The sequence below is a fragment of the Rissa tridactyla genome, chromosome W (assembly GCF_028500815.1).
Source record: "Rissa tridactyla isolate bRisTri1 chromosome W, bRisTri1.patW.cur.20221130, whole genome shotgun sequence".
NCBI lineage: Eukaryota > Metazoa > Chordata > Aves > Charadriiformes > Laridae > Rissa > Rissa tridactyla.
In genome coordinates, this window is record NC_071496.1 from 6,204,132 (window position 1) to 6,231,215 (window position 27,084).

At 37.9% G+C, this 27,084-nt stretch overlaps 1 protein-coding gene across 1 annotated transcript in view; it reads left to right on the forward strand.

The window, feature by feature from the left end:
• The window catches only part of LOC128901951 (A disintegrin and metalloproteinase with thrombospondin motifs 6-like), a 175,204-nt gene that overhangs the window by 60,071 nt on the left and 88,049 nt on the right, over window positions 1-27,084 (forward strand). Inside the window, exons 7-8 of the mRNA XM_054184152.1 lie at window positions 15,712-15,755; window positions 20,044-20,149. Coding sequence (XP_054040127.1) covers window positions 15,712-15,755; window positions 20,044-20,149 — 150 coding nt within the window. The remainder of the gene's footprint in view (window positions 1-15,711; window positions 15,756-20,043; window positions 20,150-27,084) is intronic.

Genomic DNA, 27,084 nt, shown 5'->3' on the forward strand with positions numbered 1-27,084 from the left:
CCTTAGCTTTTATACTGAGCGTGATGCAGATGGGATGGAATACCCTCTTGGTCAGTTTTTGGTCACCTGTCCCGTCTGCTCCTCCCTGCAGGTGGGACCCCTCTACGCTTCTCCGCTTCCGACCCTCTAATGGGGCAAATAATAGCAAAGTGAGCTGACCTTGGTTGTTATAACAATAAGTCTAAGCAAGAGCCTCTGTGCATACCATTCCTTGGTATAATCAGGTCTTATCCCTCTGAGAGTGAACAGTGTCTGAACAATATGCTGTTAATTTCAGACTTCAGTTAGAAGAGGCCCAGCTAAAAAGTAAAATTACAAAACAGAAAATTGGTTCTGTTTTACCTCAAACCAAGACACTCTTGTAGACTTATTCTCTGTTCACATCTTTTAAGCTTATCTTTGTTACAACAGTCATTTCTTCTGCCTCTGTTTCATTCTGTTACTGTGCATTTCTCTTCCTCTCAGTTTGCAGGCAGTCGACAAAATTAGTTAGCTTCAAAATTTGTTAGCTGTTGAACACAGCAGCCTGTTTAATAGAGTTTATGCAGGTCATCTGGAATACTACTACAGATGTCCAGCACTTGCTTGGCTTTTTATTGTCCTTTAAGCACTGACAATCAAATTAGTTGCTGTTATTTCTTGAAGAGGAGAAATCTTTTATTTTAATTTATTGTAATACATGCTTATAGAAACAACCGCTGAACTTGTAAAATAGATTGTTTTGAGTTTACTGTTAAAGCAAGAATTCCTTTTGATACTAGTCAGGGTTAAAATCATTTGAATGGAGTGATGATTGTCTTTCCTTTCTACCTTAAAAAGAAGTCAGCGAATAGATTTTATTCCATTGACTGAAGAAGTTTTTAAATACCGTGTTAAGCTACTTAAGTTTAGCTCTCTATGTAAATACAACTTTCTTATAACACTACATGATTAAGAGTTTCAGTCCTTTTTCCAGGATTTTTTGTAAAAATATCAACCAGAAGTAACAGGAAAAATAAAATTACTGCTTTTCTTTTCTCTTTTAATTCTTTGTCTTGGTTTCAGCTGGGAAAGAGTTAATTTTCTTTCTAGTGATTGCTGTGAAAGGAATGCCAATAATGCATATTGTTTTAGTTGTTGCTAAGTGATGTTTATACTTTTCAAGGACTCTTTTCAGCTTCCTATAGAAGCTGAGGAGCATAGACAGAACAATGGAATGGCCAATGGAATGTTCCATACTATAGATGTCATGTTCAGTATATAAATGGGGGTTGGCCCAGAGGGTGGGAATCCATGATCACTGCTCGAGAAGGTTCACCAGGCGGTGAGAGTGACTTGTGTCATTATTATTATTATTGTTATTGTTATTTTCATTTTCTGTTATTGTTCTGTTAAATTGTCTTTATCTCAACCCATAAGGTTTTTTCTTTCCCTTTCCCCTCCTTTTCTTCCTCTTCTCCCTGCCTCTCTGAGGGGAAGGTGGAGAACTTCACAAGTGGCTATGTGGTCCTAGCTGCCGGCTGGGGTTAAACCATGACATCCTTTCTGCATTAGCACTAACACGAAGCTCCTACAAAAATCCAAAATAATATTATGATTTTACTGAAAAGATTTGGGCTATATCTAAAACATGTTGTTAATCCAGAAAATTAAACATCAACAATTATTGGGAAAAGAATAAAGAACCTTATGCCATTGAGTAAACTAGTCATGATATGCCTACAGTTTGAATAGTTTGTGTCATTCTGACCCTCTTATCTGAAAAGGTTTTAGGAGAATGGGAAAAGATTTGGAAAAGAGAAGCAAGGAGGATCAAAAAAATACAGGACCGTCTTCACAAGGAATGACTAAGTTGAGGACTCTCTTACTTGGAGGAGTCAAGTTTTGGAAAAGTGTTATGGTTTGAGAAAACCCATAACAATTTATTGTCATTCAGACAATTATTCTATCACCCGATGACCCCTTCCCACCCAGAAAGGGTAATCGGGGAAAGCAAGGAATCACAAGGGTTGAAATATAAATAGGTTTAATAGGATAAGACTAAATAATTAACAATAGTACTAAAGAGCCAGTATTCATCCTGATACTAATATAAGATATACAAGAATTATACTCAGCCAATTATATCAGCAGGAAGCTGTGCACTCCCAGCAGTGGACAGGAAATGTCAGACACTGCAAGCGCAATGGCTTCAGGAGGAAGGGAAGGCCTCAGGGGTCCGGCACCAGGGCAAGGAGTTCTCTGGACTGCTGCCATCAAGGGAGGGAGAAACTATGCAGCAAACTTTCTAATTTATATCGAATGTGACGTTCATGGTATGAAATAATCCTGTTGGCCAGCCTGGGTCAAGTGCTCAGGCCTTGCTCCTCCTCATCCCTGCACCTGGCAAGGCTCGAAAACACCTTGAATCCCATATAGCCTAGCTGGCTATAAAGTAAATATTTTCATGAATCCAGACACTAGAGTCTTCTAAAAGTGGAGTTTTCCCCAGCATTAGAAGAGAAATTAGTCCTGTGTTGCTCAACCCAGGACAAAAAGTCAAATTTGGGAGAATATTCTAGTGGTCTACAAAGTTACAGATGGTATGGAGGACGTGAATAAGGAACAGTTGTTCATTGTCTCTTTCAGTACAAGAACTAGGGACTGCCCAATAAACTTAACAGAAGAGAGGCTCAAAACAAGGAGAAAGGAGCCAGCAACTTATGCAAGAGTTAGTTGATATTGAAACTCCTTGGCAGGTCACTTCATAAAGCTTGACATTTGCATAGGTTGAAAGGTTGGCTGGGCAAGTTCACAGAAGAAAAATTAATTGAGAGTTACTAAATACCCAGAAGCACATCAGTCTCAAAAAAAAAAATCTGAGCTCAAAATAGTTGAAGTGTAGGAGAGTATTGGGGTAATTGCCACTTTATGCTTGCACTAGCATTATTCTTTCTCGGGCATTCTCTTAGAGCGTTGTGAAGGCAGGGTACTGGAATAGCGGAACCTTTGGTCCAGCCCATGTTGCACTTCTTATGGTCTTCCTTTTGTACCAGGTGTGGTCTGTCATACTAATGAACTGCTGTGCTTTGTTCTTTACAAATTACCTTTAGTACTAAGCCTTTTATCTGCCCTTACTCATGCTGTATATGGGATAAAACGCATGTGATCTTCTCAGACTTGTAAAATAATAATTTAAAATATACAGAAATTTAGAAAAGAAAGAAAGACTATATCCACAACAAAACTTATAAATGTATTTGCAATCTGTTATTGCTATAATTTATCTCACCTATTTCTGTACAACAGAACTAAAACTTGGTTAGTAATCATAGCTGCTAGCTGTGTTTTCCTCCTGCCAAGGGTCTAGACTAGTGGCTTCCTATAAATGGTTTAGCATAATATATTTTCTGTTGTGTGGCAGGATGCCCCCAACCACGCCTATGTAATTAGTTTTGCTTAGGCTTCCTTTTTTCCCTAGACTCTCTTGCATTAGAACATTCCAAAACGCATTACCCTACAAGCTGCTCGAGCTGCTCTGAGTGGATGTCCTTTGAACAAAGGCTTTATGTATTAGTTGCCAGACTTTTCCTGAATGCACTTGATACAAAAATTATTGGCAGTGTACTTGGAGTAGATATGCAGAAATTTCTGTTCTGGTCTTTAGGCCAGCTTTAGCTAATCACATCCATGTACCTCCATCTAAATTTTGGCTAGGTACTGAGAATGCAATAAAACTACGGAACCCCTTTTGAGGAACAGAATACAGCAAGTTAAGTATTACCTACATCCTGGTGACAATGCAAATCCTCAATTTTCTCTGGTTATGAAGTCATGATTGTCACTCAGGTGGGTAGCTCTACATTTCTAATGCGCTAGTATAAATAATTTTACTGTGGATCAGGAGATGTCCCATGGAAAGAAAATTAGATATGCCACAGAAAAGCTTTGAAACACTCTTTGTAGTTCATCTAGATTTAAACTCTGATTATTTTTATGGGTTCACAGTCTCCAGCTTGCAAGTCTTGTGCCTTACTATCGTAATTTTCAAAATTCTACAATTTTGACTTCCACATAGGGTTTATTCTGAGAAAGGATTTTTAATGATTTTGGTGAAAGATGCCTGGTTGAGGAGTCTCAGTGTTGAAGGGGACCTAAAACCTAGCTTGAAATAGAATTAACATCATCTGAAGAAGAAGGATGGATTCATCTAAGATTGGGCTAAAACTGCTAGAAGGCCTGGAGCTTCTTCTGTATGATGTCTCATGCTATCTGTACTGCTATCAGTAAAGTGATTTCAATATACTGAAGATGTACTCAAACCTCTACCTAGCTTGGGTGCTGACACTAAATGCAGGAGCACAGAACTTGGTGCAGGGTGTAAAAATTGAAAGAAGCAAGATGGGTCTTTGGGTAGCTAGTCTAGGCTGAACCTGTTGATGCTGCTATGACTGCTGTGTTGATATCCCTCAAAATTATTTTTATAGTAGGATAGGCCTATTTGTAGAAGCTAGTTGATGATAGCTTGAGCCATCAATCAATCTCTGGTAATTTTAAAGCTATGGAGAGAGAACTCTGCTGGAATTTCACAAAATCCACAAAAGAAAATACGTGGAGGGGAGGAATGAGTTAAAGCAGCAAGCCTGTACATTTTGGATACAGAATAGAAAAAAGGAAGAAATAACTTCTAATGACAGAGAAATCAAGGCAGAACAGAGCGTTAAGTGACACTGCTAGTCTGAAGCCTGCAAGAGAACTACAAGTGCCTGGCTGTTTCTTTAGTGCTAGAGTTTGCTTATAAAGCTGTCTCTAGAGTAATTGTATAGTCTACATTGTCAACTAGAATAGTCTAATGAGTTTGTAGAATGTTTGTTTGCCTTCGTGATATTGTGGTTGAGCTGATTCTTTCTTTATAGTCATGTATGGTCTGCAGAAAGGTTCTGATTAGAAGAAGAGCACAGGGAAGGGAAGTATTCTGTCTTTTCCAGAGTTTCAAATGATGTTAATGATATGTCAGCAGACAGCAAGGAATTGTCTATATTTTTATGCTACCTAATTTTAATTCATGAAATACTATTTTTAAAGGAATGAAGGCAGCTCAGTGATGTCGTATCTGAACCAGTCAGCAGTATTGGTGTTGTTAGAGTATTTTTTTATATACTAGCAGAACACTGATGTTATCCTGTTAAGCTTCTGAAGGTGTCTGTCCTGGATACTTAACTAGATCGCAGTCTAACAGTTTGTAGCACTTGTTATCCTGTACTTTCCATTCTTTTATTATCTTCGCATTATATTTGCTGTAGCTGGTAAGGACATGTCGCTATATCATGGCTTACATTGGAAAAGGAAGCTTTTAGTCTGGATGACTCTAGAGTAAATCTTGAAAAGTGCCAAAAATGTACATAAATACAGATAGTCTTAGAAAGCAGAAAATGATTAAAAAGTCTAAATGTATTCCTTAAAATCACAAGACTTTAAAGCTAGTCCTCGATTTTTGGAATGATTATTTTTTAACAGTGATTTGAAATGGTGTATCATGGGCTAGGGTGCATCTCAAGCTGTCTCAGGTTCTTCATCTTGTCTTTAGAACTATTTTTCTTTATAAACTCATTTAGCTCTATAACTCATATAGCTCTACTATATGCTCACATGACACATCAAGATAGTGTTGAAGAAAAACCTCTGTTGATATATTTTTCATTAACTTAGGTAAAATTTTTTTTAGATACTGTAGGGGTGGAATTTGTGTTGAGACAATATTTTATGAAATCAAAATCTCAAAATCAGCTTTGTACATATGTCCTAGATGCACCGATAATACTACTGATTATGGTAAACTTGCAACTGCTATTCTAATGTTACATTGTCAAAATTGATGAAGATAAATGACAGGATTAAAAAAAAATTGTTTCAGAACAGAATTTATTTTTAGTGTTCTGACTTCATTTGCAGTTTAGAGAGTAGTATTGAAATGTTTCATCTACAGTACAATTATTTAAAATATTTCTTTTCATATAAATTGGGAGAATTAGAACTAGAATTAGAGAGAATTAGAATTAGTAATAGTTTTTCTAGCTATAACTCAATTTCATTTATCCTCCACCCAAGTTAAGTATCAGAAGAAAGTCCAATAGAGCCAGACTTTGGTTGTCTGTGGCAGTTTTAATTACATGGAAAACTAATAATAAAAAAAGCTATTTCTGTTGAGTGATGTGTAACATGTATATTACACTTTTCCTTCCTTGGTTTAAATAGTTCTTTTTGGTTTGAAGTTTTTGAGGAAGCAACCAAATAAGATGTGTACTTTATTTTAAGGCAAATTGCTGTTGTGGTGTACCGCTTTCTGTAAGGCTAAGAATATGCTGTAAAGCTTTTAGAAAGACATCAAAAAGTATTGTTATAAAGAGTACTGTGCAAATCTAATGAATGACCAAATAATCTTAAAAGTGGTGAACTGTTGAAGAATCATGATAAAAAGTTTTTTATAAAAATAGACCAAAAGTCAGTATTTGTTTTATAACTATTTTTTTCCACACAGTTTTCTATCATTAGTGACATTGTCTGCACTTGCAAAATAACCACTTTTTTTATCATAGCCAAGTATATATATTCAATATGGTGAAACTACAAGCTACTGTTTTTTTCATTTTTATTTTCCACAATTTAGAAATAGAAGTTGGAATTGTCAGATAGTTTGAGGTTTTTTATTCTTTTAAGGGAAGTCTGAAATTTGTTTGATTTAGCAGTAGTTCAGTTTATAGTTCTAGGTGTTAGAACTAGGTTAACTTAATTTTTTAAAATAGTTTTTTTCTGACTGGCCTTTTAACACTTATTCAAATATAAGATATATATGGTTGGGTGCCTATGTAAATCATGTTGCATAGCATGAAGAATTAAAAAAAAAGTTAAAAAAAGATCAAATTCTGATGAACCAATTATGTTTATCTTTGAGCAAGGGTGTATGAAAGGGACAGTCCTCATTTGAATAGCTTACTGTCAAAGCATATGATAATAAAAAGCAAGTGTCAAAAAGTAAGATTTAGTTTCAAACAAGTGAAAAATAAAATCTTCCTTTCAGGGATAATATATTTGTAAATGTTTTCAAAAAATGAACTCCTAATAATTTGTAGTAGTTAGCTCTGTTTCCTCTTGGTCAGGACAGAACCAGTTCTTAGTCTTTATTTTGTTTTCTAACAACCTTTTAAAGTAGGTTTATTGGTAAATCCTGTAGTATTTTATATATTTATATATATATATATATATATGAAGTATGTGTTCAACCATCTCAAAGTTATGAAGAGCTTTATGTCCAGTTGTAGCTATTTATTGGTTTTGTCTAGCCTGAATTTTCTTACATTCATGTACTTTTTACGTTTATATTCCATCCACCTTGGTAGGTTTTTCCACATCAATTTGCTGTGATTATGTATTTTTTTTTTGTTTCCTAAAAATTAAAAAATATTCCTTCAAAAGCTTTGGTAATTTCTGTCTACATCTATCTGAAATTTTACTCAGGCATATTGGAGAGGTAGCTTTCAGATGATTTTTATAGTAGGTTTATGTGTTTATAAGTAGCTTGTGTTTCATACTGGTTTTGAATAGTTTGCATTTCTAAAGAGTTTATATGCTTTCTTCATTTCACAGAATCACAGAATGATAAGGGTTGGAAGGGACCTCTGGAGATCATCTAGTCTAACCCCCCTGCCAGAGCAGGGTCACCTAGAGCAGGTTGCACAGGAAAATCATACTTGATTATCATACTTGAATAATCCACACCATATATTTTATTTCTGTTGATTAGTTAAATTCATTAAAGTGTATCCAATGCTAGTATTTGTGTATGTTTCCAATCCTGTTACAGGTATATTGCTATCTCAGTGTTAATTCGATGCAGATAGTCCTCCTTTCTGGCACAGTGGACATTTCCAGTCACACATAGCTAGTAATAACAATGCTTTATAGAGACTCTTTTCCTTTAATGGGTAATTTCACATAATCAAACTGGTGAAAAGGGCAACGTTATCCTTGAATGTATAAATACAAATTATCATGTTAGAAGAGGTCATTCATTTTGCTGTTGTATCTCCTATTGTTAATTCCACTATTAGAACAACTTTTTGAATTGTAATACTTCAGAAATGCTTCAGAAAGTTTTAAAAGGCCTAGAGCTCAAAGGAAAGTGGCAGAAAGGCCACATTGTAGTGGTGTGACACTGAAAAAGTTCAGTTTATTCATCTGATTTAAGAGAAAATAAAAAAATTACTTCAGCATGAAAGAGATCTCTACTGGGACAGAGGGACTCTGCTGATAAAGCATAACAACATCTCCCAGATGGACACTGAAATTAATTTATTTTAGATTGAAGAGGAATTAACTAAGTGCTGAAAACATTAGAAGAAAAATCAATGAAATACTAAGATGCAAACTCTGCCTCTGAAGTTCCCTAAGCCACAGAGCTGGGAGGTTGTATCAGGGAAGGTATCGGTCTGCTGTCCTGCGGTGTCCTGCAGCACTCACAAATGACTGCTGTTGTGGGGAAAGGCAGATGAACCAGATAACCTAGTACAGATGTTCTCAAATTCTTATGTTGAGAACAACTCTTAATGTGAGATTAAATAGCTTTTAAGGAACAGCTTTTTATCCTATGTAGTTTCTAGAATAAATTACTTACCTTTTTATGCTAGGAGTGGGTAGAGGCACGATTGAATCATTGTGATGCTGTTGCGTTAAAAGGACTGTAGTTTCGATATTTGTCTGTCAGAGTCCCAGGACTTTCACTGATTTGCTATCAGAGTCCCAGCAAAGGACTTTCACTGAATCAGATTCACAAATAATCGAAATTAGTTTATTGAGAGCAACAGAAACAGATTCGAGATTGCTGTTGATAAATTTACTGATTACAATAGCACTAATTACTTAAGGTTAATATTGCTAGCAAAAATAACGATAGTACAACAACCCAGGGTAACATTCACCAGAGGGTGAAAGGCGCAGCGCTTACCCAGAAAGGCGTCCCTGCCTGGGGTGGAGGAAGAGAACACAGCCTGTCGACTGGTCTGTCAGGTATCAAGTTTCTTCTCTCCCAATTTATCAGTCATTTTCTCTGTCTTTTATCCCACAAATTATGAGGTTTCCCTCCCCTAGGTGACGTGTAGTATGATTGGGGTGGAGAGACGAGTGCTATAGTCATATATGTTTAGCATGATCTCTAAAATCTTCATTAGCATGTACAGGGGTGTCAACTTTAATATGCATTTCACAGGTAATGAGGCAAAGGTCAATTACCGGGCATGGGAGCCTCTCAAGGGAACAAAGAGCTACACAAGGTCTCTGTTATCTTGATTTTACTGTCTCTGCTGATGAAAAGCGGGGCTATCCTGGCTCCACAAGACAGTTCTGTTATCCATATATCTTGTGATAGCCAGACAAGCCTTCACTCCCCTGGGTTGCACAAGAGATAGCAAGGCCAGTCTTAATTGCTCTTTGAGCACAGAGCCTTCACCTCGTTATCCAAATTCCACAGGTGCTTTCTAGCCTTCAAATCTGTGAATTTGCGTGTCTTTATTTTTTTATTTTTTAATAGAGGGAACACACTTTCTTACATAGAACTTTGTGTGAACTTCATAGTTGCACAACTACATGCATTAGACCCGTAAACTGACAGATTGCAGAGATCAGGAATAATCCTCCCTCCCTTCCCTAAATCTTCAGCTAGATGGGAGAGAAACATCTGTCTTCTCTTAAGGCATCTGGGACTGGCTGTAGCTGCAAATAAGTTATCTGACAAGATAGAACAGCACTTACAGTATTTACAGAGAACCCATCTTTCTTATATATTTGACTTAAGTCTCCTACTCAAGTGATCGGGATCATACTACTCATCAGATTTGCGAAGGAAAGGGATTTTTCCGCAAGTCAGATTTGAAGATAACTGAGGCTTCTTCAAGAGATAGTTTGTAACTTACATCTATGCTAATAAATTAAACAAACATGTCTGTGACTGTTTTAATGCACTGAGGACCACTGGCACAGAACTTCTTGTATCCATGTTAATAAGCTGACTTCTCCAGAACAGAGTAGCTGCATATGTTTTGCCTGTTGATAATTGTGGTGGCCACCTTCTGAACTTTTCCTGGAAATTCTTTGAGATTAGTTGTTGTCATGGGCCAAATCTGTGCAAGGGATCTTTTTTGTTTTAACAATTTGATGGAGTTTTAAAACAGCTTGATAATACAGATAATAGAATTTCAGTGTCCATGAGTGGTCCCTTTCACTGTTTAATTTAGTGGTATAGAATCATAGAATGGTTTGGGTTGGAAGGGACCTTAAAGATCATCTAGTTCCAACCCCCCTGCCATGGGCAGGGACACCTCCCACTAGACCAGGCTGCTCAAAGCCCCATCCAGCCTGGCCTTGAACACTTCCAGGGATGGGGCATCCACATCTTCCCTGGGCAGCCTGTTCCAGTGCCTCACCACCCTCACAGTAAAGAAGTTCTTCCTAATATCTAATCTAAATCTACCCTCTTTCAGTTTAAAACCGTTACCCCTTGTCCTATTGCTCCACTCCTTGATAAAGAGTCCCTCCCCATCCTTCCTGTAGGCCCCCTTTAGGTACTGAAAGGCTGCTATAGATATACCTACATGTATATTTTAGCATGGGGCATGTTCATATCCTGTCAAAAAAGACTAGAAGTTTTTCCTTTGGCAGAGCCCTTGGAGGGGCACACTAACAGTTCCTTTTTGATTCATGGCACGACAGGAGGCTATTACCACTCCAATTCTTGACCATCCTGTTGACTTTGTAATAGTCTATCTCTACAGTTTTCCTTCTGGCTGATGTTTCAGTTGGAGTTGTCAGTGACATCTGTACATCCATCATGCATTTCCCACCTGTCTGATGTGACTCTTCAGCAGCCCTGCAAGTATGTCCAGAAGTCTAAAACCTCTTCCCCATCTGCCTCATCAAATGACTTCTGATCCATTCAGGGTGTGAATGGACATGTAATCAACAATCTTGCCTCTCTCCACATTTCACTTCCCTAGCCTGGTCACCCACTTTATCAGGAGACATATGATTTTCTCTTTCAACTTGGGCAAAGGATTTACTTTGCTGTCTCAAAATGAACAGGCTGCCATCTCATCCTGAAGTTTTTTGCAACCTGCATATTTGTATTTTTACATTCAAATTTTGTGTGGTGGTCTTACACATTCTGTCAGTGAATAAAAAAGAAAATATATTCACATCTTGCAAACTGCATTTTTGCAGAACTCTTGTGACTGTTATCTTTTTTTAATGGTTGGTTGAGATCATTGTTGACTTGAGAACTTAACTTTTTGTTGTCTGTGGTTCCTGAAGTATTTACTAAGGTCCTGGTGACAACTATGACCCATCTTCACCTTTGGTTTGGTTTGTTTTTTTGGTGGTGGTGGTTGTTTTTTTGTGTTTGTTGTTTTTTGGGGTTTTTTTTGTTGTGTTTTTTTTTTTTTTAAATAGCAATTAGTCCTATCTAATCTAATGGGTAATCTGGATAATTTGTCATTTCAGGGGTTTCTTGGCTTGAAGCTACTATCTGGCAAGTATTGACTCTGTAGTCTCCTGCCTTTTGGAACCCAGCATCTGTGGGTTAAATGGATTCCTTGGAAATCCAAAATAAAGTTAGAGGAAGTAGTGTCAAAATCAAAAAAGACAAGTTAGGCTGACTTGATTAAATCATAGAGAGAAGCAAATGATGGAATTGAACAGTTCAGTATACAAAAATTATATGAGCTTTCAAACAAATCACAAGCAGAAACCATCCATATGAAAGGGGAAAAAAAAAAGAAAAAAAGAAGAGCTTGAAGATGATGTAAGTAAAGTCAATCATTCGACATTGAAAACTTAGAGGTTTTCCCTATTAAACCGAGGAATAATAGAATGTATGAATGCTCCTTACAGGAAATTATTGCCTATAAAATTTGAATGCTTAATGAAGCCATAATTAGAATACCATTACTATCTGTGTATGTTCTTGCAAAAATAGTTTGTGTATTGGAAAATAAAATTATGTTTTCCCTAGATTTATTATCTAATTTAAGTTTAATTATCATCACATTTTCTTACAAATACTAGCCTATGCATAATGAAGAATACTCGCTACCCAGAAGGATACCATGGTCTTTGTTTTGCAAAAGTGTAGCAGAAAAAAGGGATTTAATTCATATCACTTTCTCCTATCACATTTCCTTGTGAAACTGAACTGAATGTGAGGAGTAATTTCAGATTCATACCTGTATGAGAGTAAGCAGATTCAGGCTATAAGGCCAAATTTTCAACTCCACTGAAATCAGTGACAGCATTTTACTTGAGTTTAGTGGAACTGGCTTTCTTCTTAAACATCCATTTTATCTAAGGATGTGTGACTTTATTGTTTTTTTCCTATTAGTATTGTATATTAAGAAAAATTAGAAGACCTGTGTATTGCACAGACTTCCTTGTGTTGAGCTCTAAACTACATTTTAAAGCAATTCGGGCTAATTTGGATTTTCTCACTAAATAGGCCTGAGCCCTGTCTGCTTGCTTTGAGGAATACTTTTGCAGGAACTTCAATAGGGTTAGGTTCAGACTCTGTCCTAAATGCAGAAATAAGACGTTTGTTTCCTTAAATATGTAAAAAAGGCATCGAAATGTTCAGTAAAAAAAAAATCTTTCTCTCTGTATCTGTGTTGTCTTATAGCTTTGTGACATACAAAACCTAACTATATTCCAACACATTTTTTATAAGAATGCTGATTTGATTACCTCTCCCTCTCCAAATAGCAAATGGGAAATCAGTGAGAGCTTTATGTGCGTATAGAATGGCAGCGTTTGAGCCACCTCAGTGAGATCAATGCATATGAACATTTGAGTTCAAAATTAGAGCTTAATCCTGCAAACTGCTCCACGCCCAGTACCTTTAAAAATCAGAGGAATTCCATATGGTCACAGCAGTCTACGAGCAGAGAGTTTACTGAATTTGTTCCAAATTTTAAGCTTTGTTATTTTGTCTATGGATTTGGCTTACAGACAGACCTTAACTCTGTTAGTACTGAAAGGTATATATCTCCTGATCAGATCCTTATCACAGAATGATAGGGGTTGGAAGGGACCTCTGGAGATCATCTAGTCCAACCCCCCTGCCAGAGCAGGTTCACCTAGAGCAGGCTGGACAGGAACGTGTCCAGGCGGGTTTTGAATGTCTCCAGAGTTGGAGACTCCACCACCTCTCTGGGCAGCCTGTTCCAGTGCTCTGCCACCCTCAAAGTAAAGAAGTTCCTCCTCATGTTTAGGTGGAACTCCCTATGTTCAAGTTTGTGCCCATTACCCCTTGTCCTGTCCCTGGGCACCACTGAAAAGAGCCTGGCCCCATCCTCCTGACACCCAGCCTTTAAGTATTTATAAGCATTGATAAGATCCCCCCCTCAGTTGTCTTTTTTCCAGACTGAAGAGACCCAAATCCCTCAGCCTTTCTTCATAAGAGAGGTGTTCCAGTCCCCTAATCATCTTGGTAGCCCTTTGCTGCACCCTCTCCAGCAGTTCCCTGTCCTTCTTGAACCGGGGAGCCCAGAACTGGACACAGTACTCCAGGTGGGGCCTCACCAGGGCAGAGTAGAGGGGGAGGATGACCTCCCTCGACCTGCTGGCCACACTCTTCTTGATGCACCCCAGGATGCCATTGGCCTTCTTGGCCTCAAGGGCACATTGCTGGCTCATGGTCATCCTGTTGTCCACCAGGACTCCCAGGTCTCTTTCCACCGAGCTGCTCTCCAGCAGGTCAGCCCCCAACCTGTACTGGTGCAGGGGGTTATTCCTCCCCAGGTGCAGCACCCTACACTTGCCCTTGTTGAATTTCATAAGGTTCCTTTCCGCCCAGCTCTCCAGCCTGTCCAGGTCTCTCTGTATGGCTGCACAGCCTTCTGGTGTGTCAGCCACCCCTCCCAGCTTTGTGTCATCAGCAAACTTGCTGAGGGTGCCCTCTATCCCTTCATCCAGGTCATTGATGAATATATTGAAGAGGACTGGGCCCAGTACTGACCCCTGGGGGACACCACTCCTCACTGACCTCCAACTAGCCTCTGTGCCCCTAATCACGACCCTCTGAGCTCTGTCTTTCAACCAGTTTTCAGTCCACCTTACTGTCCATTCATCAAGCCCACTCTTCCTAAGCTTCCCTATGAGGATGCTGTGGGAGACTGTGTCAAAAGCCTTGCTGAAGTCAAGGTAAACAACATCCACCGCCCTCCCCTCATCTCTCCATCCAGTCATGCCATCGTAGAGGGCTATCAGATTAGTCAGACATGATTTCCCCTTGGTGAATCCATGTTGACTACTTCTGATAGCTTTCTTTTCCTCCACATGCCTTGAGATGATGCCCAGAACGAGCTGTTCCATCATCTTTCCAGGGATGGAGGTGAGGCTGGGTAGTTTCCTGGGTCCTTCTTCTTGCCCTTTTTGAAGACTGGAGTGACATTGGCTTTCCTCCAGTCCTCAGGCACCTCGCCTGTTCTCCAGGACCTTTCAAAGATGATGGAGAGCAGCCCAGCAATGACTTCTGCCAGCTCCCTCAGCACTCTCAGGTGCATCCCATTGGGACCCAAAGACTTGTGGATGTCTAATTGACTTAATTGATTTCTCACTTGATCCTCCTCAACCAAGGGGAAGTCTTCCTTCATCCAGACTTTCCCTGTTACCTCCAAAGTCTGTGATAACCCATTTGAAAATGATCCTTATATGTTATTTTTAACAAAAATGTCTGGTGGCCTCAAATTAGTAAATATTTGGGTTAAACATTAAACATAAAGATGGTATCTTTTCACTTACCATTCAGAATAATGGAAATTATTCTGAAACATACTGCAAGGAAATCATTATAAATCCTCTAAAATCAAAGGCATTGTAAGAGTGTTCTCATATCACTAGCCATATCATAGGGTTGCATATTGAAAATATGAAGGTGTAATAAATGAATTGACAGCTGTGCACCACTGCTGCTATTATTAGCTATGCTGCAGAAAACATTTTAATTCCATTTTCAGCTCCAGATACTTACATGTTAACTGCAAAAAAAAACCTCATTGAGCTTTTGTGTTTGAAGGATCGTATCTAAAATGAAGAAAATTCTCCTTTAAAGACATTATTTAGCTTTTGGCAAAAATATGTTTTTTGTTTTAGTTTGTTACAGTGTACTCTTAAGACTCATGTAATCACTAGAAGATAATGAGACGGTAACTATAATTGCAATTCATAAGATTTTTAAAAAATAATTTTGGTCTAATAATTGAGAGTTATAGTTTTTAATTAGAATTGAAGTTTAAATAGTAGGAGTTACAATTAATATTGTTTAATTGATAAGTATGAGACTGTAAGAGGATTCCAATATGTCAAAAAGTAAAAGTGTTTTGAATCAGTAGCAGTCTACAGACATGCTGCTATAACTTCGTAACAGCATGTTAGACTGCTTTATGGAGCCAGTGATTACAAAGATCCACATTAACCATTTTATTTTTTTTCTTTGCTGGCAGGTGTCCCACTGGCCTGAGGCCAGCGGCTGTGAGTGTACTGCAGCTTGTGGTTTACACCAGAGTGTAGAAAATGCTGACACCAGCTGGCTGCACATAATTAATCTGATTGCGGTCTGACAATTTGAACTATGATACAGATATGTGATAAATATACAAAATATCTTACAAATTTGATTCTCTGACATATTTTATGTACTTTTTTTCTCCTTAACAGATATGATATCTGCACTTATAAAAACAAGCCTTGTGGAACACTGGGTAAGATTATAAAAAGAAATTTCAGCTTTTATTTGCTGTCTGTTTCCCTGCTTTATACTTGGCTATTAATTTATTGGCTGATTAGATCTTTTTAAGTTTATGTTTTCAAAATTTTTCAGTTTTATAAACATGAATAATAAAGGGTAACCTAGATGGTTTTATGCTTTGATAGATTGATAGAAGTTTAAATTGAGCGAGCTGCTGATGGGCCTTTCTTCTTTGGCAGTTGTAATGCTGATAAAACCCAGCAGATGACTCAAACTTACCGAGCAATAATTAGAGGAGAGGACTTACTGTTTATTTCTATTTAACCCGTCTCCATGATGAATTTAAAAAAAATACAAATGAAAAACCTTATGAAAGTTTAAACAACAAAAACACAACAACAACAAACACACCCATAAAGAATAACAACCCCCCAAAAACCCACCCTACAGAAGAAACAGGCTTTGAGATTTACACTGTTGGTCTGTTGTACACAAGGAGTACAGCTTCAGACTGTTGCTTTCACAGACTTAGAGAAAAATAACAGTGGTATAAATTACAGTAATATTGAACTCTTTAAAACAGTGCTTTGACAATGGAGAAACACAAGCAGCCTTGAGTGCACGATGGAGAACTATCGTTCTCTCCATACCTAAATTTGTCACCACAAGTTATTTACTATACTATAGTTGTTACATTTACTAGTGTTTTAATATATGAAAGAAACATTATTCAAAGAGTGTATATATATTTTTTTTCCAATTTGGATCCTTTCATATAAGCCTCTTTCTCAGAATTAAAGCTATAATTCTAATTCAGTTAGTCCAGGTTATTAATACTTTTCTCATAATCAGAGCTCATAATTTTATTTGCTTTGTCTTTCCTTGTATTACTGCATGCTTTGCTAGCCTTAACTCATGGTGATTTTTCTACAAGTCTTGCTCAAGTCAGCATGATCTTTGTGGCATGGGGAAGTAGTTTACATGGGGAAAAGTATCAGAATTTTGCCTGCTGTAAATATAAACAAAATCCACAACATGTTTTAGTAAAAGGTAAGTGATGATGAATTCCTAAATGTAATTGATTTTCGTTTGACATCTGTGGGAAGAGACAAAACTGAAGAGACTGTCTATATTATAGAATCATAGAATTGCCTATGTTGGAAGGGACCTTTCAGATCATCTAGTCCAACCATCAACCTAACTGACAAAAAACATTGCTAAACCATATCTCTAAGCACTATGTCTACCCGTCTATACCTCCAGGGATGGTGCCTCAACCACTTCCCTGGGCAGCCTGTGCCAATGCTTAATAACCCTTTCAGTGTAAAAATTTTTCCTAATATCCAGTCTAAACCTCCCCTGGAGCAGCTTGAGGCCATTTCCTCTTGTCCTATCACCTGTTACTTGGGAGAAGAGACTGACCCCCACCTCTCTACAACCTCCTCTCAGGTAGTTGTAGAGAGTGATAGGGTCTCCCCTCAGCCTCCTTTTCTCCAGGCTAAACAAGCCCAGTTCCCTCAGCCGCTCCTCATAAGACTTGTGTTCCAGACCCCTCACCAGCTTTGTTGCCCTTCTCTGGACCCCCTCCAGCACCTCAGTGTCTTATTTGTGGTGAGGGGTCCAAAACTGGACACAGTATTCAAGGTGGGGCCTCACCAGTACCGAGTACAGGGGGACGATCACTTTCCTAGTCCTACTCACCACACTGTTCCTTACACAGGCCAGGATGCTGTTGGCCTTCTTGGCCACCTGGGCACACTGCTGGCTCATATTCAGCCAGCAGTCGACCAGCACCCCCAGGTCCTTTTCTGCCAGGCAGCTTTCGAGCCACTCTTCCCCAAGCCTGTAGCGCTGCATGGGGTTGTTGTGACCCAAGTGCAGGACCCGGCACTTGGCCTTGTTGAACCTCATACCACTGGCCTCGGCCCATCGATCCAGCCTTGTCCAGTTCCCTCTTTCAGATCCTTTCTACCCTCAAGCAGATCAACACTCCCACCTAGTTTGGTGTCGTCTGTAAACTTACTGAGGGTGCACTCGATCCCCTCATCCAGATCATTGATAAAGATATTAAACAAAACTGGGCCCCAATACCGAGCCCTGGGGAACACCACTTGTGATCGGCTGCCAAGTGGATTTACCTCCATTCACCACCACTCTTTGGGTCCGGCCCTCCAGCCAGTTTTTTACCCAGCGAAGAAGCCATGGGCAGCTATTTTCTCCAGGAGGATGCTGTGGGATGTCATATAATTGATGTCATATAATTGTCTTTGTAATTGTAGTCTTAAAAGAAGAAAGCTTTAAAGGGCGTACATTCACCGATCAACTATTTGATATTTATATGTGATATTTTTAACACAGATCATTAGCGAACTGTTTGTTACTGTATCGGACTTTGGTATAAAGGCAAATACTGCTTCACTTGAATCCAGTATAACAGGGGATAGACTTTGGGAAATGCTTGATTTTTTTTTTAAACCTTTTTTGTAAAAAAATCACATATGCTATCATTTCCAACTCACTGTTATGGGACCCGTGGCAAGAGAACCATGACACTTTATTTGCATTATAGGCATTCAATGGGAGAAGAGACAAGGCTCTGTGGCCCTCTTGCAAGGCATTTAATATGCTTAAGTCCCACTGACCTCCAGTAACTAAAGTTAAGCATATATTTAAGGTGTCTGAACAAAAGTCTCAGGTCTCAAAAGGTCAGAAGAAACCTAAATCATTGGTGTTCTAGGAAGAAAGAGAAGGATTTACTGTGGCATAGATGTCTCTCTCCTATCCCAGTTTCCTAAAATAGGGAATCTTGCATGGAAACTCTTAGAAAAGATAGACCTCAGATGTCTTTGCAGCACCTCTGTGGCTCCAGTGAAGAACTCCTTTTTAAAATCTTAGCCATAGACTGGGTTCTGGACTTGATCTCTGCCACTTTCTGCAAGCATGGTATGGGATTATAAATCATTAATCTGGTCCTGTGATTTGATTTAGATCACTGGTGATTTGATTTAGATCAGTAGTACTGTTTTGATGCAAATTCTGCAGACACATTGTTGCCTTTTGCCCATATCAAATTGGTTGTCAGAGTAGTTCTGGTATGTGCAAACTAGATTTTTTTTGGAGAAAATTAAGTCAGAACACATACTCCCCCAATGTTCCATATGTGCCTACGGGAGACGTTAAGGTCTAAATCACTACATGGGATGTATTCTTATGACATCCTGTAATATTTTTTCCTTTTGAAAGCTTTGAACCACATATGTAGTGAATATGTTTGGCCTAAGGGATTAAACTAGTCCAAAGTAGAATGTCCAACTCACATACAAAGATATGTGAGGAGCCTCAATCAGTGCTTCGCTCTACTGACCAACTCCTGTGGCTCCAAATTACTTGCTAATGTGGACACATCCAGGAAGCACTTGTCATCTTATTACTTGCTTCTGTTAGTCCAAACAGAATAATTTGAAGTAGCACTTTTTACAGTAATTGTTTTTTTATAGTGTAGTTAACTGAGCAGGTAATTTCCTTAAAGAAAGGATTACTGCTTTTTTTTAGATAAGAAACCCTAGGGAGGAACACATTAAATAAATCTGATGTTTAGAGCTTTCTCTGGTGGCAGCAAAATATGTCTGCAGTATGTTGTGTGATACTCTGTTGCCGAAGAATGTATAAGATAAGGAAGAGCTTTCTCTATCTAAAGAAAGTTTTTAAAAGCACTTGTAATACAGTAAGGTTTTAATTCCAGAAGATGATGGGTGATAAATGGAAAAGACTTCAATGGTTAAGTGAATGCTTGTTATTAACATGTCTCCTCTCTCTTCATTGACACATTCATTTTTGCTTTTATAATTTTTTTTAAAGTACCATGTGGGGCTTTTCATAGCTAAAAAAGTTGCTTGTATGTTTTTATGAACCCACTACACTTGAACATTTCTTTAGAAAAATAGTGTGGATACATTTTGCTTTCTTCAGGCTCAAGAATGTTAAAATAGAAATGTTTTCTTGAATTCTCTCTCCTGGCTCAAGTTACTAGGTGGTCCCAAGTTACCAGAAGTAAAATTTATAAATCTAACCCCTAGTCTAGACATTTTCTAGCACTGATTGCAGTTCAAAAAATATTAATGTCTAGGTGGCAAAGTGAAATTCCTCCCAGTGATTTTTTGCAAATGACTAGAAAGTTAACCTTTTGCCAACTGCTCCTTCTGTGCATAGAGGTTATTAAAAAGAATCCAGGCATTTCTAACAAGGGCTTTTAAGACTGAAACACCTTGGCATGACCTTTGTGTCTCCTTCTGTTTATTCAGGCTTGGCTTCTGTGGCTGGAATGTGTGAGCCCGAAAGGAGCTGCAGCATTAATGAAGACATTGGCCTAGGTTCAGCTTTTACCATTGCGCATGAGATTGGTCACAAGTGAGTGAGTTTAAAAAAAGAATACATTTTAATGTATCACCTTTTTAATATTAGTTTAATAATAGATATTATTTTTCCTGCATGGCTGTACCATCTCTATTCTGGTGCTCCATGTTTCTGTCTATAGTATTCATGAGTGGCAGTACATTTTATTTAGTATATGTTTCCACGGGCTTTAACTTTAGTACTGAAGACTTGTTGTTTACCCTTTGATTTCAGATTCCAGTTTAATCTGTGCTTTTGAGATTTGGCTCACCACCTTCCTACTCTGTTTCATATTTTAAAATATTTGGCTTTGAAAATTTTCTCTTCTCCCCCCCCCCTTATGAAACAAAAGTGGTTAAAAGGTAATTTTTAAAAAAAATTGTTATTTTGTCTTACATATAATTCAAACTATTTTCATTAAAACATTGATTCTGTTGTCAATATTCATACACTTATAGTCATCTTTCACTCAAGCATGAAATATATAAAACAGTCATAGCATTGCTTGTTACATTTTAAGCACCAACATATCATTTTAAAGAGCATGATGTTATGAGACTGATAAAATCCGAGTAGAGTTTTGTCTGGAAATATTTCAGGTCTTCCTTCAAAAGACAGCATCAGTAGTACGTTGTGATGACTCTAAAAATACTAGGCACCTTCTATTATCAAGGAGTTTCCTTCTTTGCTTACATGGGTTGACCAACACTGAGTTATGGATGACATGTTTTTCCAGTCATTAGCTGATGCAACTGCTAAAAGTTCCAATGTAGACTGAAATGGAAGTTATCAATCTGCTGATAAAAAGCAGGAGTTGGAAGTAAACACTTATTTCCAGCCCACCTATCATGCGAGATAATCACTGGGCAAGTATGATCTCATTTATATTGTGTATGAAAAAAACACTGTAGTTGCACTGAAGTAGATGAATTCTAGAATCCTTTACTTGCATGAGTTAAAAAACATAAGGTAAAGGAAAATATATTTCCACTGTTGAGGAAAGAGCTCTCCCCAAATTCTGCAGTTCTTGTTAATAACATCTCTTATAGTAATATGCGACCTTGCTGTGAATTTAAGTCACACATTTAACAACAAAAAAAACCCTACAATACCACATCTTCGTTCTAATTTGTATGTATGTCATGCAACTACATCTTTTATGCAGGTTATTCCACAGATACATGAAAATAACTTAAATATATGCAGCTATTTTATCATGTAAAGCTGGCATGATGACAACAATTGATTTGAAGAGCTTAGACTTTGATTAGAATCAGAGAAAAACAATATAGCCATTGTATATATCCTGTAATCACAGGATTTTTTTTAACATCTGTGTTTCCTTCAATCCCTATCTTTTGGCTTCTTATATATAAGGTCTTTTGAAATTCTGAAATCTCAGCCTCTTTGAGGCTTTCACTGCCTCCTGGAGCTTGCATGGCAAGTCAAATGCTGATGGTTTCATCATTGTTTTATCTATGATGATGAGGTCTTCCATCTTCAACTATAGCAGGGCTGACAGTCTCAAATCTACATTAAATGAGCACCTCAACACTTTTTTCTTCTTTTTTTCTTTTCTTTATAATGTCATTTAAGGGTGAGTTGCCATTTGTGTACAATTATGAAGCTATAACCAATACTTTTATAACATTGGCTAGAAATATATGGAGGTCTTCCATGCAGAGGAGGAGGGGAGAGCTTTCTCTTATGACATGGTATGGGGGATACAGTAAAAAAAAAGTGCTGACCTTCTATTGCTATAAAAACATGAAGATTGTATTTTCTTCAAAAATTTACCATAACATCATATCAATTCATAAATATTACACTGCTAGTAGGGATTAAAATAATTTAAAAAATCATCATCTATGTCCACACAGAAATTGCTGTGTGGGTTATATGTAGTTCATAGCTCTGATATTGTAGGAGAAAAATATTTTATTCTTTAATAGCAGATTTTGTGCAAATTCACATTCTTTTTGTTGAACATGATAATGATGAAACATGCTAGTTTTCCCTTTCTTACCTCCTTGCGTATGTTCTAATGTCACTAAGAAAGGGCAATTTAAAGGTATAGTAACATTTACAGATACAGTGAAGGTGTCTCTTAATTTTCTTATTTTTTCAATGTAGGCTGCAAATAGACATTCTAAGCTATATGTAATACATATTAGCTTTAAATGACATTTTAAAAATAATTGTGGGAATAAGTACAACACTAAAAAAATACAAAGTTTATGAAAAAGTTGATATATCTTATCTAAGCAAATAAGCTGGCAGTTTTTACAAGCAAATTATAATTTGCCCTTTAGGTCTTATATCTAATACAAGAATACTTGTTCAAGCACGCCTTCCATCTTCTACTATAGTAGAGATTTACTGTTCGAAATTTTTAAAGTATTCTTCACTGGCACACTTCATGACCCTTCCCTACCCCTTACTTCATTTTCCATAAATGTTGTGAGAGCAGTGTATCTAAGTAACATGCTGAGGCAGTGAAGGAAAATCTAGCAACGTACCTGGATTAAGATACTTAGCTTGAAAATGACCCATTTTACTCTTAGTCTATATGTTTATTTTGTCTTTCCTAGTGCAAATAATTAGTATAATAAAAATTCTTAAGGTTAAAATTTCTTTTCTTTCTTAAAAAGAAATGTTTATTTTTCCCCGAAGAGTTACATGCAGCTGTAAATCAGCTCTGATAGTGGACAAGAAGATAAAGAGCTTGATTTTACAATCTCTCTCTTGCTTTTATTCCTGTAATTTTGTTGCCTCACCTGACTCAAGATTCTCAGTATCTAGTACTTTCTTCCTTATGCTATTAAACATGTGGCGGAGCAAAGTAAGAGCCACTGCTTTAAAAGAATTATTCCAAATTCTCCCTATAACTCATGAATCTGTAAGTGACTAAAAAATGAACGTACCCTGTTGTATTTAGAGAAAAAAAAAGAAGTGTTCTCTGCAGTTCTGAATGCTCCAAACTCTAAGAAAGCTAGGAAATGGCTTGATATGTAGATCATTAGTACTACAATCGGAAAGCAGAGATAATTGATTGCTAACAAGTGAGAAAAAAACAGTTCACCTGAGTAGCATATTTCAGATAACTTCAGCACTATAAAAGTTCACGGTATACAAAATAAACCCCTGAGCAGTACTGAGGAGCATTCAGATTGGTTTGGATCTGTCTTCTCCGATTCTTAAATGTTTGGATAATAAATCAAAATGGAAGCATTCTGGCTGTCTCACAAAAATAACTGCTGTCATTTCAGATACATCAACAATAAGTGTTTTGGCAACTATAGCCATCATAACTTAGAACCACCCAACAAATCATCAATCTCATCTTAAATACAAATGAAATTGTAGGAACCTGCAGTATTGTTCCTTCACAAGATAAAAGAAGGTAGACCAGAAGTTTACATTCCCATCCTTCCCTCTGTTTATACTCCAGGGTCTCTGGTTATCTATTGCTGTTTTATTCAGTGCAGCTGAGACCAATTGTCTCCCCTGTGATTTTTGAGGTCTGACCTTAAATTGGATGTGTATTACAAATAATTCCCTCAGATATTTTTTTCAGATATAAGGAAAAAGATCGCCAAGAAAAAACATAATCTATTCCATTGCAGATGTTAGTAAATGAATCACGGAATCACGGAATCTTCAGAGTTGGAAGGGACCTCTAGAGATCATCTAGTCCAACTCCCCTGCTAGAGCAGGATTGCCTAAAGCACATCCCTCAGGGCTGCATCCAGGCGGGTCTTGAAAATCTCCAGAGAAGGGGACTCCACAACCTCCCTGGGCAGCCTGTTCCAGTGCTCTGTCACCCTCACTGTAAAGAAGTTTTTCCGTGTATTTGAACGGAACTTCCTATGTTCTAGCTTGTGCCCATTGCCCCTTGTCCTGTCGCTGGGAACCACTGAAAAGAGTCTGGCTCCATCCTCCTTAAACCCACCCTTTAGGTACTTGTAAACATTAATCAGGTCCCCCCTCAACCTTCTCTTCTCCAGGCTAAAGAGTCCCAGCTCTTTCAGCCTTTCCTCATAGGGGAGGTGCTCCAGTCCCATAATCATCTTGGTTGCCCTACGCTGGACTCGCTTCAGCAGTTCCCTGTCCCTCTTGAACTGGGGAGCCCAAAACTGGACACAGTACTCCAGTTGTGGCCTCACCAGTGCAGAGTAGAGGGGGAGAATGACCTCCCTTGACCTACTGGCCACACTCTTCCCTATGCAGCCCAGGATTCCATTGGCCTTCTTGGCGACAAGGGCACACTGCTGGCTCATGGATAATTTGCTGTCTACCAGGACCCCCAGGTCCTTTTCTTCAGAGCTGCTTCCCAGCATGTCCGCCCCTAACATATACTGGTGTTTGGCATTCTTCCTTCCCAGATGCAGGACCCTACACTTGCTTTTGTTGAACCTCATTAGGTTCTTCTCTGCCCAGCTCTCCAGCCTGTCCAGGTCACGCTGGATGGCAGCACGGCCCTCTGGAGTGTCGGCCACCCCTCAAACAGTCACAGAGCACTAGTCAGACCTGCTGCTGCCTTAGCATTTTTTAAGTAGTATACAAACTATACAGAAATTGCAGGAGAGTTTCAATTATTATTTTAAAGTTCTTGGTGCTACTGCTTCACACAGTTCTTAAATGTAATGTAGGCTCTCTCTTGGGAAAAGAGGAGCCATAATGCTTGGAAAAAAAGTGATTCAGAGCTGCTGGGCTAAACATCTTTCTTTGAGATGGTAGGCAGAAAGGTAATTTCATAGAAAAACTCCTCTGTCAGCTGAGAAGAGTTCTCACTCTCTCCTTGCTCATCTGCCTGTCTTTTTAAAGCCAGAATTATACTGGTAGTTTTAGACAGGCTCTTTAAGCCAATGAAAGAAATACAGTCTGCATGTGTTTAGACAATTTGAAAAAGGTAAGTAAATTATAACGGTGGCTCCATGAAGAGTATTTTATGCTCCTTCCTTTCTTCCCTGCCTTTCTATCCCAATCTAATTGCAAACATGCTTTTGTAAAAAATGTAGCCTTAATGTAATGATGGAAATAAAACAGATACTTTGGACAGAAACGTGTCCATAGGAGTCTAAATTACTGGGCTGTAATGGCATGCTGCCACTACCATCTTTAAAAAAAGATGACAGTAATTGCAAAACCCCTTTCCAAGCATCAGAAAAAATTACTTGCACCTAATGATAAGTTTCCTCCTAAATTCAGAAGCAGGGGCAAGTAGAAGAGCCTTCTTGGAAGGGAATAGATGATTTAGGTGAATGAATAGTTATGAAAAATGAGAATACCATCATCTCATGAAAAGGCATTGAGTTCCTGTGTGCATCAGGAATAGCAACTTCATAGACATGCTTTTTATCAAACATACCACTGCCACCATCAGCAACATCTTTTTCATAAGGAGAGCGGGTAGAAGAAGGAAAGCTATTAAACTACAAACTTTGTTCTTTTTTTTTGATAGGACCAAAAGATATTAATTTCCCAGACAGTTGAAGTCTATGTCATTTCTTTGACAAAAAAACACCAACTAACTAGGGATAAGCTTGGATATCAGAATTAGTCAACATGATCCAATTCAACTCTTTTCCACATACCCAAATGCCCATTTCTATAAAGGGAGTCATTCATAGAGATTATTAAAAACTAAGGTTTTCTATTTTAAGAAACTGTACAGAGGTAATTCAAAAGGAAATGTTTCTAATTTTAGGAAATTATGACAGTTGAGAACTAGACCAATAAAGTACTATTTTCATTGTAAAATTCTGATTCAGTTTGTTGCATTGGACATCTAACTCTTTCCTTCCCAAAATATACATCAATATTGAAGACTCATAATAATTAACACTGGTCTGAAAGTTTCATTATAGCCCATAAGCTGCTCAGATGAGTATTTTTAAAGCTGTATTTTTTTATATGCTGAGGATATTCTTCATTTGATGATATAATAATCTAAGGTGTCAGTCAGACCTTTCCCATGTATAATATAGCACATGACTTTATGCATTTATGAGACATCACATACTAAACTAGATACATGCAGACATTGCTACACAGTAGGTATTCCACAGGGAGACATTCTGTAGGCATGGAAGTGATGCTTTTTTGATGATGAAGTCTTTCCCCAGCACGATGGAACATCCATCATTCACTGATGTTCCTTTTCTTATATCCATGCAATTAATGTGTTTTGGGAGTAGTTGTTAGCAATACCTTGTGCTTTTAGTTTGTTATGATCAGCTGAAGAAGTGAAACAGTACCCAGTGTATTGAAGCTCAGAGTCACATGAATGTCTTTTATTTTTATACCACATTCTGGAGCAATACATTCAGATTAATGCAACAACACTGACACTGTTTTCAGTAAAGAAAGTGGTATAAAATACTTTTGTCAATAGATAAATGGCCAACCTCTAATCTACCACCATATCTTCTGGCAGTCAGTCCTAAAAGTTTCTAGAAAATCAAAATGGAGTGCCTCAACACATTTGTATTCCTGAATGATGAGTAAGAAATCAGGGAGTCAGACTTTTTAGCATTTGTAATAGAGAATTCCCCAAGGACTGACCTCTTACATGACATGTAAAGAAGTGACAATTTTGCTGCTTTGGGTATGCAGAAGCTCAGTTATGGCATTCCCTTTGACTACTTCTCTGTCCCATGGAAGGCTCCTATGTATCTTACTACCTGTCTCTCTGATTTCACAAGCCTTGTGCCATGTTTGTGAAGGAGGAACTAACTTGGCCAAAGATTAATATTTAAAGAAATACGTTTCCTCCCCCCAAGTGATTGAGAGGAAATTAATGAAAGGCAGAGTAAGAAAATGGAGTTTTAAAAAAGTGTATGCTATTAAGAAAGGTCATTGTTGTACATATTCTCTTCAAGTGCTTCATTTATGTCAGGCCAGTCAGGTATATGTTGTTGACTGTTTAGGAATAACAGTAATAATTT